General features: G+C 37.4%; 1 protein-coding gene and 1 long non-coding RNA gene across 3 annotated transcripts; both read right to left on the bottom strand.

Moving 5' to 3' along the window:
• Window positions 1–1,969: 1,969 nt before the first annotated feature.
• Window positions 1,970–3,454, bottom strand: LOC133309292 (fasciclin-like arabinogalactan protein 1). Of its 2 annotated transcripts, XM_061510062.1 has the most exons (2): window positions 2,411–3,454; window positions 1,970–2,368 (listed from the first exon to the last, which is right to left on the bottom strand). In XM_061510062.1, exons 1-2 carry the CDS (start codon window positions 3,428–3,430, stop codon window positions 2,183–2,185), a joined length of 1,206 nt encoding a protein of 401 aa, XP_061366046.1. In that variant the 5' UTR covers window positions 3,431–3,454; the 3' UTR covers window positions 1,970–2,182. The 2 variants fall into 2 exon arrangements, with proteins under 2 accessions (XP_061366046.1, XP_061366041.1); XM_061510057.1 differs by having other exon boundaries at window positions 1,972–3,454.
• Window positions 3,455–13,402: 9,948 nt separating this feature from the next.
• Window positions 13,403–15,949, bottom strand: LOC133309304 (uncharacterized). The gene is made up of 3 exons (XR_009751299.1): window positions 15,677–15,949; window positions 14,670–14,758; window positions 13,403–13,651 (listed from the first exon to the last, which is right to left on the bottom strand). It is a non-coding gene; the product is annotated as an uncharacterized LOC133309304 (long non-coding RNA).
• Window positions 15,950–20,520: the final 4,571 nt, after the last annotated feature.

The raw sequence follows: 20,520 nt of genomic DNA, 5'->3' as shown, positions 1-20,520 counted from the left end.
TTAAGGCATTAGGTTCATGGGTCCTTCCACTTATAGACTCTTCACTTAGCCCATTATTAACCAATGTGAGACTCATCACACTTGAATATCTCAACAATCTCCCCCTCAAGTTTGAAACTCACCATTGATATGTTCTCCCTCAACCGAGTACCCCAAGCACAAAGTAATCAAACACAAATCCGCCTCCTCGCCAATCACCAGGCTAGCTCGAGCCCAACCCGGTTCTGATACTGTCAGGCGGGTCCAGTGGAAGCCCGTGGCGGGGGAGCCACCACCAATGAGCCAAGTTACTTCAAGTACACCAAATGGGTCCGACACCACATCTCAACCCAAAACCTTAAGGCATTGGGTTCATGGGTCATTCCACCTATATACTCTTCACTTAGCCCATTACCAACCAAGGTGGGACTCATCACACTTGAATATCCCAACAATATGGGGTTTAGAGAACTCGAAGATGAGTGTCAAATTTTAAATTTGATACTGATGTCAAAGAATTCTACTCATATATATATATATATATGAGGTAGGATCCTTTGACACCGGTGTCAAATTTTAATTTTGACACCTCATCTGAGAGCCGTTAGATCAAAAAAGATCAACGACTCTGATTTGCAAGCATGTGACACCATTGATCTTTTTTTATCTAACGGCTCTCAGATGAGGTGTCAAAATTAAAATTTGACACCGGTGTCAAATGATCCTACCTCTATATCTATATATATATATATATATATATATATATATATATATATATATATATATAAAGCATAGCTTGGTTTTCTATCCGAGAGTGACACGAGAAGAACATTTCGCAGCAACATGAAAAATGATTTTGCTTAAAAGCATATACCATTGCTTAAAAGCATATACCACTGGATTTATGAATGGTTTTAGAGTTCTTCTAGTTCTAGATAGAAGTTTCAGTATAATGAGAAAATTTTATGCGTATTTTGATTCGGAGAGCGTGGCTTGAAATCACCATTTGTTGGATTTCTTTTCAACTGTGGTTATTCAATATGTTTTGCCATCAGAAATACGTCAAAACGTCAAAACATTGTAATAATCATTCATACACAAAGAAAACTAATACAATGTAATATTTCACACACAGTAGTACGCGTCAGTAACTGCCCACATTGGTGAGGAAACTGATTATTGAACTTTAAATTCCGAAGACGCTGCCTTTCAAAACAAAAATTGTTTAAATTTTGGTATCAAACAAAATGAAGACTACTGAGACTGGAGGAAACAAGTGACCAAAAGTATAAGCTTTAGGAGCTATAAATATAAAAATAATCAATAACGAATTTTATTAAATGACATAAAATAACAGTAATGGAAGCATCCTAGTTAACAAGTTAACTTAGAAACTATCTGCTGAATCGTTTTGTTCGTCATCTGTTCTGAACATAAAAGAAAGTTTAATAAAACTGAAATATAACATTCAATTTCCGCTTTGGCTTTATATATTCTAGCTTAATTTGATGTTGAGTGATATCATTGAACCGAGTAAATAACGGTAAAAAAACAACCAAGCGCCAAACGCACTGATGTAAAATTACATTGAAAACTCTACCAAAAGAATAAATAAATAAATACACTGAAAAAATTGGAAAATGGAAGAACATTGATCTTTAAGCCGAACACAACAGGATTAAAAGCTGCACCCACCAAACAATGATCAAGACAAAACAGGGACGGGGTGAAAGAATTCACTCAATGTCCTTGTCCACAACATAAAAAAGAACAGAACCCATTGATCCCAACTTTGCAACTACAAAGCAATTTTTAAGCCCCCAAATTTAGTCAAACCGCATGACTTTCCTATCATAATCACAAAGCAGCCTAAAAGCGCTTAACCATAACAAAGTGAGCAATAATTGCAGGAAAAAAAGAACAACACAAACTCAAGTTGTTTTCAGCTTCGAAGTTCACACTAATAAACAGCTACATTACTACGAAAGACAATTCAAGAAAAGTAAACAAATGTTTACATTCACATCAGAACCGTTCAACAACTTTCCCTCTCTCTCACCACCAAAATCACAGCATTATCTCCAATAGAATATTAAATCAAATAAAAATACACACTTCCAATTATCTTTATTTCCTAACTGAACAAAAAAAGCTAAAAATGTTTTAAAAAAATAAATTAAAACCAGCATTTGTGTTCCAGAACTCACAGAAGTGGAAAACCAAAACCCAAAGCCAAAACCAATATAACGTTAAAATACCTGGCGCCGTCAAACCTAACGGCGCCGCTACTATCATCTGCGTTCTGATCTGCAGCATCATCCGGGGAATCAGCAGGAGCGTCGGAACTTGAATCTGCCGGCGCATTCGCTCCCTTCTTCTTCTTGCTCTTCTTCGGTGCGGCGGGAGCGTCGGCTGCGGCGGGCTCCGGCGCCGGGGCTGGCGACGGAGATGGAGCCTCGGCCTTGAACAACTCCCTGGGAAGCAGAACCTTATCAATGGCGAAGATCGCGAGAGGCTGTTCATCAATGAGCGTGTCAGTGATCTTGGCAGTGGTGGCCTTGGTCTTGAGCGTGACCTGCTCGCCGTCGTTCTGAACAGTGAAGTCAAACTTGTTGGCGCCGTCAGTGGCGAGAGTGTTCTCAGGTCCGTTGTTGGATTTGAGCAGGTCAAGGGACAGGTACACCGGAACGCCGTGAAACTCGAGGAGCGAGGCCTTACCGGCGGCGGTGAGGTTCTTGTACTTAGGCAGGAAAGCCTTGAAGGCATCGTCCATGGGGCAGAACACGGTTAATCCGCCGGCGAGGGAGTCCGTGAAGGTTGAAAGAGCGTCAGCGGTGGCGGAGAGCGTGTCGGCGAAGACTTTGCAACCGTGTTTGGACATAATGGCGGTGAGGTTTTGTTGGCTGGGTGCGGGTGTAGGAGCTTCCGCTGCGGCCGAGGGTAGGAGATTGCTGATCTGGATAACTGAAATGTTGTATGGAATCTCCTCAACGGATTTAACAAACGACGCTGAGAGCGTTCCGTCGTTGTTCTCTGCGCCGAATCCGACTTTTCCGCCGCGAAGGTCGGTTATGTTGACGAATCCGGAGGATCCCGGGGCGGTGCCGGTGGCCTGGTACATTGTGGCGGCGAGTGCGGTGCCGTTGGTGATCTGGTGCAGCTTCCTGGCTCCGAAGTAGTCGAGGAGGACGTGGAGGGAGAGGACGTTTTTTATTGTGTAGATGGAAGGATGCTTTCCGAGGAGGTCGTTCATGGCGGCATTGTTGACGGCGCAGACGGTGATGGTTGTGCGGCGGTTGATCTCCGGCGCCAGGTGTGTTAGAGTTAGGTAATGGTTGAAGGTGGAGAACTCAGGGTACTTGTTGAGAATGCGCGTGATGTTGTGCGCGTGGGTTGTGGCGGCTGTAAAGAGGAGAAGCACCGCCGCGAGGGCCGCCACAGTCGCCGGCATTCTGGAAGCTTCGGAAGAGAGAGATCTGCCTCCGACAAATACGAAGAAGTAGTGAAGTACAGTGAAGAGGGAAGAAAGAAAAGAAAGACAAAGGAGGGTACTAATAAGTGCGTTCACAAAAATAGGGCTTGGATTTAGAGATTATTACGGTTTAAGCCACTGTTGAAAATTGATATGTTCATTGGCGTAAATAGTGGCATTGAGTATTATAAATGTGGGTAAGATAAATATTATTAATAGCGGTCTAAATAGATTAGATTAGGAGGAGCTTATGAGGTAATTTATATTAGATTAGATTTAACTTAGGGATTTACATTTGTTATTTAACATTACACAATAAATTTTTCTACACACACAATATTTTGTGGGACTCATATTTTTTAAAGAAAAAAAAAAGAAAAATTACGGCACGCAAAACGAATCTCTATAACATTACACAATCATTTTTCCTACAACATAACTCTTATAAAATCCTTTAACTTATTTTGTATAGTCAAATAAAATATTTTCATATTTTTAAAAAAATTATTTAAAATATAGGTCATAAATATTTTTTATATATATCGGATTTATAGGCCAATTTATATAATATTATTTATTTTAAAAAATAAATAAAATTATTATTTTAATGATGTTGAATAATAAATAATATTATTTTAATTATTAAATATTTAATAAGTTTAAACATGTTAACAGACTTAGATTAAGATTTTTAATTTTTGATATAAGTCAAATCAAACTTATAATTTATGCCTATATAAAATTAATAAACAAAATTATGCCCTAAAATATTTCATATAGACCTAACTTATTTAAATCAAATCTAAGATGACCTATTTAAGGACCTACTTATTGGTTACCACTTCTTCGAGGGGAATCTGACCGAGACGGGCACATACTAAAACATTTGGGATTTTGAGGAAAAAGAATGAAAGTTGTTTGGAGTATGTCAACTTAATGCGGAACAATGACTAAAGTGTTACTGTTCACTAATTTTTTATCTAAATATCACGTGAATAGTTTTATTTCCTAACCCGTCACGAGACAAGTTCGCTATCCGGTGTAGCGAACTCGATTTGCTGACATGTCACATTTCTAGTGTATAACAAGTACCAAAGTAAAAAAAAAAGTTTGAAGGTTGCTATATGCCGTAAACCAAGTTCGCTACCTCGTATAGTGAACTTGATGTCCATTAGAAACGTGACACGTTAGCAAATCGAGTTCGCTACATCGGGTAACGAACTTGCCCCGTGGCATATTGAGAAATAAGACTGTTCGCGTGGCATTTAGGTAAAAAAGTTGGTGCACTTTGGTCACTGTTTCAGTTACTGCAGCATCTCTTTCTTGTTTACTTGGAGAAAGAATAAAATTAATTAATTAGATACTTGTTTTTTTTAATTTTATTAATTAATTGATTGATAATTTATAGAGATTAATATTTTTCATGTTAAAAAAACAAGTTTATCTCTTACATACAAAAATATATATAGGATATATGTAGGAACCTATGAAGAAAAGAAAAAGAAAAAGATATAAACTACACATATTTATATTTATATATATATATATATATATATATATATATATATATATATATATATAGAAAGTAAAATTACTTTCTCTGACATAAAAGAATATTAGTCCCTAATTTTATTTTTATTTTTTTGGTACATTGCCAGGAGGTATCCCCATTCAACCTTCTCCGGGCACCATGCCCTCAGGGTACGGCCCGTTTGGGCTAGCCCCTCGTTGTAACAGTGAGTGCACTAAGCTTCGCAACCGGAAAAAGGACGAGACTAATCCCCAAACCGAAGATTTCTGGCTTATCCTCTGGCCCCCAAAGATTTTCCAAGAAACTGCTTGAGGCAGAGTTTGATCCCTGCACCAAGCAATCCCTTAGAAGCTCAGCTACTAACTAAGCTACCCTTGGAGGTTATTAGTCCCTAATTTATATTCACAAACAATTGGTGCAGCGCTAACCCAACGTGAGTTGGCCTAGCAGCCGTTGATTAGGCCCCAAACGTTCTCCTGGCAATGAGTGAGAAAAGATCAAATCCACTTATTTGGGGAGGGATCAATCCTCTTAACAGGACCTACGCGAAGTGGTTAAACTTGTCATTCTCACGGTAATTAAATTATATTGTTTAGAAAGTTAATTTTTTTTTGGTATCCTGTTTAGAAAGTTATTTAATCTCTTAATTTATTGTTTTCAAAATTAATATAGGTCATTATTAATTTAATATTAAATTTTAAATTTATTTTTTAAAATTTATTTATTTATATTTTATTAAGTGTTGCAACACTTTACACTTGGATAACAAAATTTGATTATGTTATTCAGTGTTGAAACAATTTACTGTAGGAAAAACAAAGCTTTGGTATTTCTCTGTAATTTTTTTTAAAAATTTTGTAAAGAAGATGGATAATAAATTCAAGTGTGTTGGCGTGTCAATTAAAATTAGAATAATCTAAATAAGGGAATAGAATATTTTTAAATTAATTGAATTATAAATCTAATCAATATAAATTAAGAAACAAACAAATACAGAATAAAATAAACCTAACTTTAGAAATAAATAACATGAATAAATATAGAATAAATCGCTTATCAAAAAAAATATAGAATAAATCAAAATTATCACGTGAAAAATCTCAATTGAATGAGACATTTATTTTACATTTAATTGGTCAGGAAATCTTAAAAAAATTACCAATATACATTTTCATATTTATTATTTTTCAGCGGATGGTTTCAGAAATATATTCAAGACTACTAAATACAAAAAGATTTTTCTGCCATATACTTGATAAATTATAAAAACGTCAATTTGAAGTTAGTTTAATAATAAGAAATTTTGTAATGTATTATTAGTTTAAAACTATAAATATATTAAATCATGTGTTGATATATTTTTGAATAAATGTAAACTTATATATTTAAAATAATTAAACTCAATAAATGATGTAATAATATATTATTAAACATAAATAAAAAATTACACTGTCAATAGATGTAAACTAAATAATATTATATATCATAATAAAGGGTTTGATTTTCTCATGTTAAATGAGAATTCTCATGTTGTAGAGATAAAAAGCATGTGGAACCCATGTGTTAGAAAAAATTATATGTAGGACCCATGTCAGCACGGAAATCGAAGTGTGTGTAGGAAAATTTGAATTCTCATGTTAAATAAGAATTATAAAACCCCATAATAAATTTATCAACCGTATAACTTGGCAAATCGATATTTTCCATATCATTTACAAGGTTAAATATTTATTGTTTGATAATTATATAACAAATGTTTAAACTTTAAAGTCAATCAAATATACCGTTCACGAAAAATTTTAATGGTGTTATATTATTGATAAAAATTATTATTAAGTATTTATTGATGGTTAACTTTTATAATAGATCTTAATTTTTTTTAAAAAATTCATTGATTAATTAATTTTTTGATTAATCCAATTCAAGTCCGACATAATATAAGGTTAACAAAATTTTTCCTACCTACTTTCTAACATAATTATATATTCAGAATTTCAACTCAAGACTACTGATTATATATAGGATTTATTATTTTTTCTGTCACATATAAATGAAGTTATTTTTAACAACTTTAAAAATTACTTCGTTTTGAAGGTTGAGATAACTAATGAAAAGTATTTTGATAATAACAATTTTTTTTCTGAAATATCCTTTATTAATTTTCTTAACCTTTAAAATGATGTACTTTTGAGGTTGTGGGAGTCTCGACATAATTTTTTATCCTATAATAGAAAAAATACTTGCCCTTAATTATAATAAAAAATTCTGGTACCAATTAATTTATGGATAAAAGATGTGTTATTTTAAATGATATAGTCCTTCTACTCTCTTTTTTGGAAATAAGTCCTTCTACTCTTATAAAGAAATGGAATCCACACATTTAAAAAAATTTCCTACTCTCTCATGATCTATTTTTTTCTTTCATTTAAAATGATACATACTTTTTTCTTAATTCATATTATAGATAATTTTAATAAATCTTATTGAGTCTACTGTCATCATTATTTTTTTGTTTCTATATCAGTGATGAATTATTTAAAATTCATTAATTATTTATTTTATAATAAATAATATTTGAACTGCATCAAAGATACTTTCTTCGACTAAAAAGGTACTTAACTCTATAATCTCAAATAAATGTAAATTTGATGAAAATGAGGCATTTTTAAGGTACAACATAAACCATATCTCAATTCTCAAGCACCGAATCGCATAATGACCCGCGCTGTAAAGTGGAAAGTTTGTATTTCTTGTGTGCTTTTCGTAAAGGGAAAATGATTAGGTACGGGCAGTTATAGTTAAAGGTGAAACCATGACCGTCAAAGACATGGCTCCTGGATCGATGACATTGTTAAATTGAGTCATGTAATGCTGAATTTCAGCCGTTAATGATGGCAATGGCAATGATTGTAAATAAAGTGAAAATGGGGGGCAATTTTTGAAGTCTGGAAGTACTAGTGAAGGTGAGAGAGGTGGTGGCGTTTTTAGACTGGGCTGGTTTGAGCGGTGCAGGGTATGCCACGTGGACGGTGGATGAAGTGGGCATGTGACGTTGCTAGAACATGCACCGCCGACAATCTCTTCTTCACATTCGTGTGTTTATTTTCATTCATGGATTAGGTTTTGGTTGGAAAAGTGGTTCATGATTGTGTTTATTTCACACTTAGCTTTTTTTGTTCCTTTCTTGCTAACAATCCCAAAGTCTTGTGTTAAAATTGAGAAAAGAAGAAACCATGGCTTATGTTTCAACATAGGAGGAATTAAATACGGGAAAGTTTAGGCTAGTGATATTGTGGCCCTGAAGTAACACACATTTTTTAACATTATAAAATTCAGAATTTTATCAAGAAGATGGGTCTCAAATAATAAATTTCACACCACGAATCATCTGAATTAATTAGTGAGGAATTGATCTAGTTTAACCAATAATTTTGAGTTTGAATCATTGAAAATGCAGTTGTGTTAATATTTACTAGGAAAAGCTTTGTTACTTATATGATCTTATCCGGTTCAAATCAGCTAAGCAAATAATTAATGAACTAATGAATAATATAAAAAATAAATTTCACACATAGAGTGAGATTCACTCTATTTTTTTCTTGTTAGGTACGAACATAGTTACACATGACCAAATGATGATAATTAAACCATCTAACAGGGTGGTCAAACTATTTGTTTCAATTACTATTCAGGCTCTACTTTAATAATCACCTCTTTAGTGTAAAAATGTAATGGGATGTTGTTTTTAATTCCTGATTAGGATTCTGGTTTTAAATAACGATGGAGTCTTGGAAAGGTCAATAATTACGAAGTTGGTTGGTTAAAATATTGCATGTAAAACGATTGCTGCGACGGAAGAGACAATTGTTAGTAAGATATCATTGCCTATTGTCTTTGGCATTTTATTCTTAGATCTAGTTAGAACGTTTTAGATTGCAGGTGGCTTTCTTCGTTCCTAACATTCCTTCCCAAATGTTTCAGTTTGAATATGCTAAAATATTAATAATATTTATTAAAACAAAGAATATTATATTTATAAATTTTTTCGCTTAATCTTACAACCAAATCTTAATCATTGATAATTTTGTAGTTGTTCTGTCTTGGAAACAGAGATGTCTAGCCCAATGGACTAGTATGTTGATCTTGAATCTAGTGCCCTCTCCAGGATATCTATAAAAGAGATACCCTCGAGTCAAGCAGATTACTGTGCACAAGAATACGATAACGGCTTTGTCAAAGGGGAGGTGTGTATGTGGGCACAGTGACAACATAACAGTAAGGGAGAGAGCGTAAGGTACCTGTAGGTTTTATCTTATTTATAGGATTTACCTGTGGGTAGTAGATTATGGACCTTTAGTGCCTCTGAAGAGGGTCCAGGCCCGTTTGCCAAGCTGTCGTATTAGGATTAGCATCCTTGATGGATATCTTCCCATTGTTATGCTCGATTTAAATCTTATATCACCCCTTACTAGGACTGTCAGTCAATGGGCCCCTTATATGGGTCCATAACAGTTACCCCTCAACCAAGCTACATGAGTGTCCGAGTTATCGAGGTGAACTCGTTTGTGCATCGATTCGAGTTTCTATTGAAAACATCCGAGTTCTCATGAACTCTTTACGCATATGCTCTGGGCTTTGACTTTTTCAACCGGGGACTTCATTGCCCCTTATCTTGGCGGGTTAAGCATGAACCCTGTGAGATACCGTTCACATTCCTTGTGCCGAGTTAGGAATGAGCTTGAGATGTTGGGATCCAACTGGCGAGTTGGCCCCAAGCACATCATTCCTGAGACTCAGTTTGGCATCACTTCGCCTGGGTGTCCATTGCATGGATCCCGGTTGTGGGTTTCTACTTTTCAATGCCGACTTTCTTGTCGGTGATCATTTCGTTTGACACGTGGTGCTTGTCGCATTTGTTAGCGTGCTGCAGCCGTCTTGTGCCATTTTCACATTTCATGCACATTTATTAAATATGTCGTTTTAGGCGTCTGATCATTACTTTTGGGGTGTAATGACTTAAATGCCCTTGACCTTTGCCATCCATAACCGTTGCAGTTATCATTCTAGGTATATAAGCATGCATCTTTTCCTTTCTTCCATTTTTACCTTAGTTATTCTGCAGAAACTTTTCTTGGCGCAAGTTTCTTGAGTGCTGCCATTTGCAAGTGTATTTTTGCATCTTTGCAAGTTCGTTTCTTCTATTCAAGTATTCTTCCCTACCTTTGAACATCTCTCATTCTCTTTTTCGGTAGTTTGTATTTGGGTGTTTGATTCCTGAATATTCATTGTTTCTGTTTTGAATTTGTTGTTGTTCATGTGTCATTCTGGTAAATCATTTTGCTGATTGCTTTTTCTTCTTTGCTGCATCAATATTTTTCTCTTCTGGAGTGATATATATTCTTTAAATTTTTGGCATTTTAGCCTGCATCACCCTCCATTGTCATTTTCCTCCTTGTTATTTTGAATTTGGTGTTGTTTCAATCTTTACCATAATGAGAGGGGAAAAATCTTCTTCCTTAGTTCTGCATCGTGAGGGGAAGAAGGAGGAAGAATTCAATTTGCTAAAGAAGGTCCCTCATGGGGTTTGGTTTTGGTTCTGGGGGATCCCGAGAACTGAAGAGGAAGAACGCGAAGCCACGCTTCGTGGTTATCGTGGTGGTGGGTCCAGAAAGCGATTCGATTTGTCAAGTCGAGCTCTAGGTGAGACCTGGGGTCTCGGTTCTTCCCGATTGGGTAGGAGTCGTCTTTCTGCAAGTAGACGTGTTTCCCAATATTTTCCCGAAATCGGTCCTAATCCTTCCAGTGTTTCTTCTACCCTGGATCCTGAACTTCTGTCAATCAATCGGGGTCTTCCACATTCTTCCCACAACCAGAAAGCCGATCCTTGCTATTCTTGTGCCTTTCTGAGTTCTAAACTCATTGAGAAAGGATTTGACTCTTTAGCCGAGTCTACTTTGGCTAGTTTTCGGCATAGAGATGTTCTGGGGTCTATCTCTGCTTCTGGTGAGGCAGATGATCCGATCACAATCTCGGACAAACCAACTTCTTCATCCTCTAGTGACTCGTCGTCTAATAGCTTTTTTTGATTCAGGTATGCCTATTCTGTCCTTCTGATTAAGTTCTTCTTCTTATTTTAGCTATTTATGGCGTCATCTCCACCAGAGATTGTAGAGGAGTCACATTCTCCTGAATCTGACTCTGAGTCTCCTCCAGCCTCCTTAGTAGCCCAGTTTCCTTGGGTAACTTATGAAGTCTTAAACATTACGTTCGAGATGAGTGCGGACGATGTGTCTGGGCTTCCCATTGGGAAGTTAGAAAACTATGATATAGCTCCCCCACGTGCAGACGAGCCGGTTTGCTCTGGGAGGGATTCAGATGAGCCTTGTTTCTTCTTTTTCTACCGGGATCTGGTTACTCAACTCGGTATTAGTTTCCCTTGACCGAGTTCTAGATTTGCATTTTGAATCATCTTCACATAGCTCCCACCTAACTTCACCCTAACGGCTGGGGTTTTGTCAAGGCCTTTGAGCGTTTTTGCGCCTATTTAGGTTTACCTCCTTCCGTTTCTATTTTCTTCTTCTTTTTTCAAGCTATTACAGCTCAAACTGGCCGTGAACCACCAGAACGGAAAGGTTGGGTTACTCTCCAGGGTGTTGCTGGCCGGAAGCTGTTTCACGTCTACTCAGAGTCCTTTAAGAACTTCAAAGAGAAAATCTTTTAGGTTTCTGTACATCCCGGCAAAGAAGCTTGGTTTCTCAATGCTTCTGATTCCGAAGAAGTGGAAGGGAGGTTTCCTTTGTATTGGGCACCTGACCACTATAATTTTGCCTTCTCGAGTTATCGTTTTAAGGAAATCGAGTTGAGCTCTGCTGATGTTGACACCATATTCGCCATTGGGGACTATAACCAAGCATGTGGCCATGCCAGTGTTGCATCTTTTATTTTCAAGTCTCAAGAAGAGCTTGATTCTGAAATAAGTATGGCTTTGTTTGAGCAGCGACACCTATATTTACTATATTGTGTTTTTATAACCCAGTTTCATGTTTTTTTGTTTTGCAGTTCCCGACATGGATGGTCAGCAAAACGAACAGCCCAGCTTTTTGGCTGCTCTTAGCCGAGGTAAAAAAGATGTCGTTGTCGACTTGACGACAAAAAAGAGAAAGGCTCCTGACTCCAAGGTCAAGAAGCCTGTTGTTGTTGCTGCTGATAAGGCCAAGGGGACCCCAGTTGATAAAGGCAATCCTATCTCCATTGGCGATAAGGCCAAGAGAACCCCTATTATCCCTTCCTCTACTCAAGCTTTGATCAGGACTCCTGCTCCCTCCTCTACCGCCGGACTCGCCAAACATGCCTTATGGCAATCCGGGATTACTGGTGATCTCCGCGATGTTGTTTGCCCTCCAGAGCAATTCTTCAACTCCACTCCCTTCACTGCCTCTGAGGTAAATGAGTTAGAGAATATGGAGCTTAATTATATGAAGATGGCGATGATGGCGAGGCCCTTACTCTCTTTGAAGAACAACTATGTTCGTACTCTCAATGAGGTAAATGCATCCCGAGAGGAGAGAGCTAAGATCATTGCCGAGTTGGTGAAGGTAAAGGAGGACTTAACTATCCTCCAAAATGATCATGATGAAACTGTTGCCGAGTTGGCAAAGGTAAATGAGGACTTCACCATTCTTCAAAGGGATAACAATAAACTTCAGTACTTGCATGCTTGCAATTGTCAATCGTTGAAGGATTTTAAAATTAGCATGAAAGTGTTGAGGCAAAGCTGAAGGAAGCCGAGCATGATGCCCAGTTTTACCGGGGAGAGCTTGAGAAGTTAGTTGTGGGGTCCTTCAACATTGCCTTGAACCAAATTAAGGTCCTTAATCCCGGTTAGGAATTTAATTCTACCGGCTTGCATCCGAAGGCTTACATCGGCAATTGTCAAATTGTCCCCCCCTCCTCTGGAGTACCCTGCTGGTGACTCGGTAACTCAAGTCGGGAATTATCAAGTTGAGGGAGGTAAGGAGGTCACCAATCAAGTTGCTGCCGAGGTGGGCGTTGTTCAAATGGGAGAGGTGGAGACCCCTGCTACCTGTAACATCCCCGTCTCGAGCCGGTTCAATTAACATACATATGATACAAACAGAAACAGCGGAAGACTTACTTACGAAAATACGAACTAACTTTTTCTTTTTCTTTAATCCTTTTTCACATGACATATCACATTGCATACTTCTTCTAATTTAATTCTTATTTTACGGAGACGAAAATCGGACAGAGTAACCTCTGTAAATCGGACAACTGGGGATTTTCCAATCCCACACTCAAGAGTTCCTGATAGACAATTTAAACAATATATATTTCTAGAAGTACCAGTCATGCAAACATACTCAGATACCCATCTATGGGCGCATGCTGAACTTGGCTCTGTGCCACAAATCTAATAGCATGCAATCCAATACATAACATAACTGAATACTACATAGTCATATCATCATGCCTGAATACATAAATGTACATGTATCGAATATGAACACTATGCAACAATACATCTTTTCCAAAAATACGTCTAAAACAAATAGTAGCATCCGACCACCCAGAACTCCACATCCTCATACTAGTACCTCTAGCCACGGTTAGTGTCCTTGTCCCATGAGGCTCTTCAATTAACTGTGTTCCTGAAATCATATCCCCAAACGGGGTTAGAGACGAATCTCTAGTAAACTCCAGGTTTATGGAAAACCCTCCATACCCTGGGCTCACTTCCTGCATGACAGTCAGATACATAATATACAAAACATCATATAAGCAATTATCATAACTGAACAAAGCATATATACATATCTTATCAAAGACAAACGCGGTCATTCCCAAGGGATGACCCCAAGCGAAAATCAACACACGTAACAAATATCTTTTACAAAAATCATCACAATACTCACATCAGAACAAAACGTGTTATATCAAAGATGTACGCAATCGTTCCCAAGGGATGACCCCAAGCGGAAATCAACGTACGTAACAAATATCATTTACAAAATCATCATACATATCCCATAAAACATGTCATAAAATCAAATATCATAACTAAACAAAACATATACACATATCTTATCAGAAACGTACGCGGATATTCCCAAGGAAGGACCCCAAGCGGAAATCAACGCACGTGTTCCCAAGGGAGGACCCCAAGCGGAACCAGAACATATCAGAGGCGTACGCAGTCATTCCCAAGGGAGGACCCCAAGCGGAAATCAACGCACGTGTTCCCGAGGGAGGACCCCAAAGCGGAACCAGAACATATCAGAGGCGTACGCAGTCATTCCCAAGGGAGGACCCCAAGCGGAAATCAACGCACGTGTTCCCGAGGGAGGACCCCAAAGCGGAACCAGAACATATCAGAGGCGTACACCATCAGTCCCGAGGGAGGACCCCAAAGCGAACATCCGGGTACTATACAATCAATGGCCAGATATTGTTACAGAAATCATATTACAGAAGTCATATCATAACAAAACATATCATATTAACACATATCAAAGTAAATACATCAAAACAAAACATATCATATTATCATATAGCTCTATATGAATGCATCTATATCATGTATCTCATACATATCATACAACCTGACCACAGTCCGTACACTATGGCGGAACACAGAGTAGGAGCGAACCCCATAAACATAGAGCTTACCTCTTTGAGCTTTACAATCTGCTTACTTGAAGAACAAGCTACTTATCATACTCCACGAGAATCCAAACGTTCACAGTCCCTAGGTACACCTAGAGAAGGAATTCAACATAAAACTCAATAAAATGATATAATGCCATGTAAATATACAAGACACACACTTTATTGTTTATTTTCTTTTTACTTAATCATATTAAGTCATGAGTGGGTGGTTCTTTGTTCAACAAATCCCCACAAAATTCCATATATTCACTTAGTCTTAGGATAGTCCCAAAAGGCCTTTAGAACACTCATTACTCCTCTTAGCACCTAAAAGCCTATTTTTCCCAATTTAAGGCCGAATGCCCATTACAAAGGAGCTATAAGATTTCTCTTTGTCTAGTGCCTAAACCCAAGCTTAGCCACCTATATAAATTATTTTACGCATATAAGTATCCTCACTTTGCGAAACAATATCTCCGAACATATACCTCATTTGAAAATGGCCAAAACTCATTTTAAGGCCATACAAAGGAGCTACCTTATTTTCTTTTTTATTTCACCAAAGCGAAGGTCCATACACCTTAGAATATCATTCCACGCATAAAAGTATGCTCGCTTTGTAAAACAGTAACTCATAGCACATACTTCCTTTGAAAATGGCTAAGAGGCACATAAAGGAAATCATGCCAACTTCATGATTTCAATGCTTTACTCCATCAAATTCAAGCTTATCACACACCTCTAATCCAAGATTCGTTAATTGATATATACGACACTGTTCATCTCTACAATACTATTCATGTATGCGTTACTATTCACGTATACGACACTATTCAAAAATACGGTATTTTTAATTTTCCAAAATACATTTTCACCGTTAAAATTCTCATCTAAACACTTTTCTCAACATGAGCTAAACCTGAATTAAGCTCTAACATGCTCAATCAATCCAAATTTTTAAAATGAAAACCTATATTCAATCTTTCTCAAAACTCAAAGAAAACAAAGATTTCTTAACATGAACTTACCTAGAATGAAGGGAGAAGCTTGCTTCAAGCTCCCATGGCTTCAAGCTCCATCAAAACCCATATTTTCCATGAAATTCGAATTCTTTGGGGGAGAAGATCTCTCTCTACAGTGAACCCCACTCAGAAATACTGGTACCAATAGATTCCTCTCGAAATTTCTCACAGGTTTGGCTTTGGAACGGAGTGATTTGGAGGTCTCTAGCTCAAGTTATGAATTTTGGAAGAATTTTAATCAAAATCTCCATTTTCATTTTCTTTCCTTCGTTCTCTCTGTCTCGCGTCCGTAAAGAGAAGGGAACAGTGACTCCCTTGAGTCACTTATATAAATTCATTATACTAGCGGGTATAAGCTCATCTATCTACACACCTCCATTCATTACCAAACTTTAACCAATAGACTAGAATATTTTTCTAGTCACGTTTCTATTTTTACTTTCACTTTTAGATAACTTTATTTATCCGCATTTTTTACCTCTTAACTGTCATTTTAACTCATTTTTCACCAAAAGTGACTTTATTTCTTTTTCTTTGTAATTATCCTTCAATATTAAATCCATAATAAATGTGAGGGTCATTATATTCACCCCACCTTTTAAGGATTTTGCCCCCAAAATCACAGATATAACATAACACATACCTGACGTCAAACTCAGGATAACGCTGGAGAATATCATACTCTCGCTCTCAAGTAGCATCCTCAGAAGTCAAACTTTCCCATTGTATCTTAACCCATTGTATCTTAACCATAAGAATAACCATGTTCCTCAATACTTTCTCATCGCGAACCAGAACTTTCAGTGGTCCCACAACAAACTTCAAATCTTACTTTACCTCATTATCGTCGTGTTGAACAATGTGGGACACATCAGATACATCTCTACAAAGTTGACTGATGCGAAAAACATCATGCAAATTAGACAAACGTGGAGGTAAGGCAAGCTGATACGCCGCAGGTCCGACCCTCTTTATTATCTGGTGGGGCCTTATGAACCTAGGACTTAACTTCCTCACACCTAGAGCACGCCTAAACCTGTAGTCGAAGACAAACTAATAAACACATGATTCCCTTCATAAAATTCAAAGGGTTTATGTTTCTCAATCTCTTTTACATATAATCGAGCCAACTGCTCAATAGAGCAACTCATCTTGACTGGAATGAAATATGCATACTTAATCAATCTGCCTACCATAACTCACATAAAATCAAAACCAGCCTAAGTTCTCGGCAATGCTACTACAAAATCCATAGAAATACTAACCCACTTCTATTCCAGAATATTCAAGGGCTGCAGTAATCCATAGGGCTTCTCATTCTCAAATTTATATTCGTCATTTTATTTCTCTGAGCTCATTTAAGTTCACTTTTATTCCCTAAGGAACAGTAATAACAATTCACAGTTGGGTTTCTGCACTGTTTTTAACGAAGTGCCCTGTGAATTACAAATTGTGCACTGTTTGCACGCAAAATCGTAAAATTTCTAAACTTATCATTTTTGGTCTAAACATGACTTGTTTAGCATATAATGGACTTACTTATTACATCCATCTTCTTACTGAAAATATAATTCCACTAAAACATCAATGTATCAGTCTTTCTACTGATAATATAATTTACAATTTATTGTACATCAGTCCTTGCTGATAATACAATTTACAATTTCATTGTACACCAGTCCTTACACTGATAATACAATTTACAAATTTTAATGACCAGGGAAACTGCACTCTATGAATTACACAAGGAATATCCTTGATACATGCTAAATGCAAAGCATCACATCATAACTAATACTCTGGTTAACTATTCAAGGGCTCTCCCCAAGAATAGCTAACTGACATGTCTCACATGTCTAGTGTGACTCCCAGGGTCAAGCCATAGGCAATCAACACAAACTGTAGTATGAAAATAACTCCCAGGGTCAAAGCCATAGGCAGTCAACATACCAAGGTCACTGACAAGGATTCTCATAACATATATCATCATTACATCAAAAATCATATAATATTTATATGAACGTGAATGAATGCACATATACAACATATCAAACACTTATTCATAAACTAAACAATATCTTTCTTCATACCAGACCACTAGAAATTTTGGTTTCATGGCCTGATACATCTTGGTAGCAATAGGATGGATAATGTACTTACCCATATGGCCCTCAGCCAATACCTCATCTACCATTTGACCCTTCGGAACAATGATCCGATCTTTGTAAAATTTAAGACCGAACCTATCAGTGGACACAAAGTCCTGTTCTTTCATGGACTGAATCTCTTCATCAAGCAATTGAGCTTCTTTGATCCGCTCAACTAATGAGTTCTGGACTACCGTAGTAGTCAATAAATGCAGACTATCCTCGGTATTCACAGGAATGCAGAGATCCCTGAATTTCTCAATCAAATTATACTCAGAAATCATCAAATTGGCCATACCAAGCGTCTTTCTGCTTAAAGCATCTGCTACTACATTAGCCTTACCGGGGTGATATTGCAATTCAAAATCATAATCCTTCAGGAATTCCACCCATCGGCGTTGCCTCATATTCAGCTCTTTCTGATCAAACAGATACTTCAAGCTTTTGTGGTCATTGTAGACAATGAAATCGGCCCCCGTATAGAAAGTGTCGCCAGATTCTCAATGCGAACACTACGGCTGCCAACTTAAGATCGTGTGTCGGATAGTTCTTCTCATGCGGCTTTAACTGCCGAGAAGCATAAGCAACCACCTGACGAAACTGCATTAAAACACAGCCTAACCCAAACTTAGAAGCATCACAATACACCACAAATTTACTGGTAGGATCCGGCAATATCAATACCGGAGCTGTAGTCAACTTCCTTTTTAACTCCTGAAAACTCACTTCACATTCTTGGGTCCACACAAATGGGTTCCCCTTACGGGTTAACCGTGTCAAAGGTAGTACCATCCGTGAGAATCCCTCAATAAAACACCTGTAATACCCAGTCAAACCAAGAAAACTCCTGATTTCTGTAATATTTTTAGGACGCTCCCAATCTAACACTGCTTCAATCTTACTCGGGTCCATTGCCACTCCTTCAGATGAAATGACATGGCCCAGAAATTGTATCTCAGAAAGCCAGAAATCACACTTTAACGGTTTAGCATACAACTGATGCTCTTTCAGAATCTGCAAAACAATCTTTAAATGCTCAGAATGCTCTTCTTTGCACCTTGAATATATCAGTATGTCATCAATAAAGACAACCACAAATTGATCCAGATAGGCTTTAAAGATCCGATTCATATAACTCATAAAAACGGCTGGTGCATTCGTAAGCCCAAAAGGAATAACCAGGTACTCGTAGTGCCCATATCAGGACCTGAAAGCTGTCTTCGGAACATCATCTGACTTTATCCGGATTTGATGATACCCGGACCGAAGATCAATCTTAGAAAATATAGTCGCACCACGCAACTGATCCAACAAATCGTCTATACGCGGCAAAGGATACTTATTCTTGACAGTAACCTTGTTCCACTGCCGGTAATCTGTACACAATCTTATAGACTCGTCCTTCTTCTTAACAAAGATCACCGGGACTCTCCACGGAGATACACTCTGTCTGATAAAATTCTTACTAGACAAGTCTTCGATCTGCTTCTTCAATTCAGATAATTCCAGAGGTGACATCCGGTATGGGGCAAGAGAGATAGGCCCCACGCCAGGTAACAAGTCGATTGTAAATTCAATTTCCTTCTCTGACGAAAATTCGAAATTTCATCCTTATCACAGTCAAATCGAATGCTTCATTATTAATTCAAGCTCTTTCTGCCTAGTTGCAGTCCAAGTCTGCTGTAGTGCAGCCAAAATCGCTACAACATGATCCGGTGGTGGATCATGATTATTAAAAGTTCTACGAGTTCTCCTTGGAGGAACCATATCTCTGCATATATTACACTAAGGAATGAGTTAGCTACGCTCACACTCAGTGATCACACATGCATTATACAGCACTGCAAGAAAACACTCAAGAACTTCCAACTTCAAATATATTATGCTATATATCATGTAACTCCCTAGAGCAACTGCTCTGATACCATAAATGTAACATCCCCGTCTCGAGCCGGTTCAATTAACATACATATGATACAAACAGAAACAGCGGAAGACTTAACTTACGAAAATACGAACTAACTTTTTCTTTTTCTTTAATCCTTTTTCACATGACATATCACATTGCATACTTCTTCTAATTTAATTCTTATTTTACGGAGACGAAAATCGGACAGAGTAACCTCTGTAAATCGGACAACTGGGGATTTTCCAATCCCACACTCAAGAGTTCCTGATAGACAGTTTAAACAATATATATTTCCAGAAGTACCAGTCATGCAAACATACTCAGATACCCATCTATGGGCGCATGCTGAACTTGGCTCTGTGCCACAAATCTAATAGCATGCAATCCAATACATAACATAACTGAATACTACATAGTCATATCATCATGCCTGAATACATAAATGTACATGTATCGAATATGAACACTATGCAACAATACATCTTTTCCAAAAATACGTCTAAAACAAATAGTAGCATCCGACCACCCAGAACTCCACATCCTCATACTAGTACCTCTAGCCACGGTTAGTGTCCTTGTCCCATGAGGCTCTTCAATTAACTGTGTTCCTGAAATCATATCCCCAAACGGGGTTAGAGACGAATCTCTAGTAAACTCCAGGTTTATGGAAAACCCTCCATACCCTGGGCTCACTTCCTGCATGACAGTCAGATACATAATATACAAAACATCATATAAGCAATTATCATAACTGAACAAAGCATATATACATATCTTATCAAAGACAAACGCAG

The sequence above is a fragment of the Gastrolobium bilobum genome, unplaced genomic scaffold (genome assembly GCF_033153095.1).
Source record: "Gastrolobium bilobum isolate Gb01-03AN ecotype WA unplaced genomic scaffold, APGP_CSIRO_Gbil_v1 utg3577, whole genome shotgun sequence".
Lineage (NCBI taxonomy): Eukaryota > Viridiplantae > Streptophyta > Magnoliopsida > Fabales > Fabaceae > Gastrolobium > Gastrolobium bilobum.
Note: the sequence above shows the minus strand (reverse complement) of the source record. Positions and strands in the feature narration are given on the sequence as shown.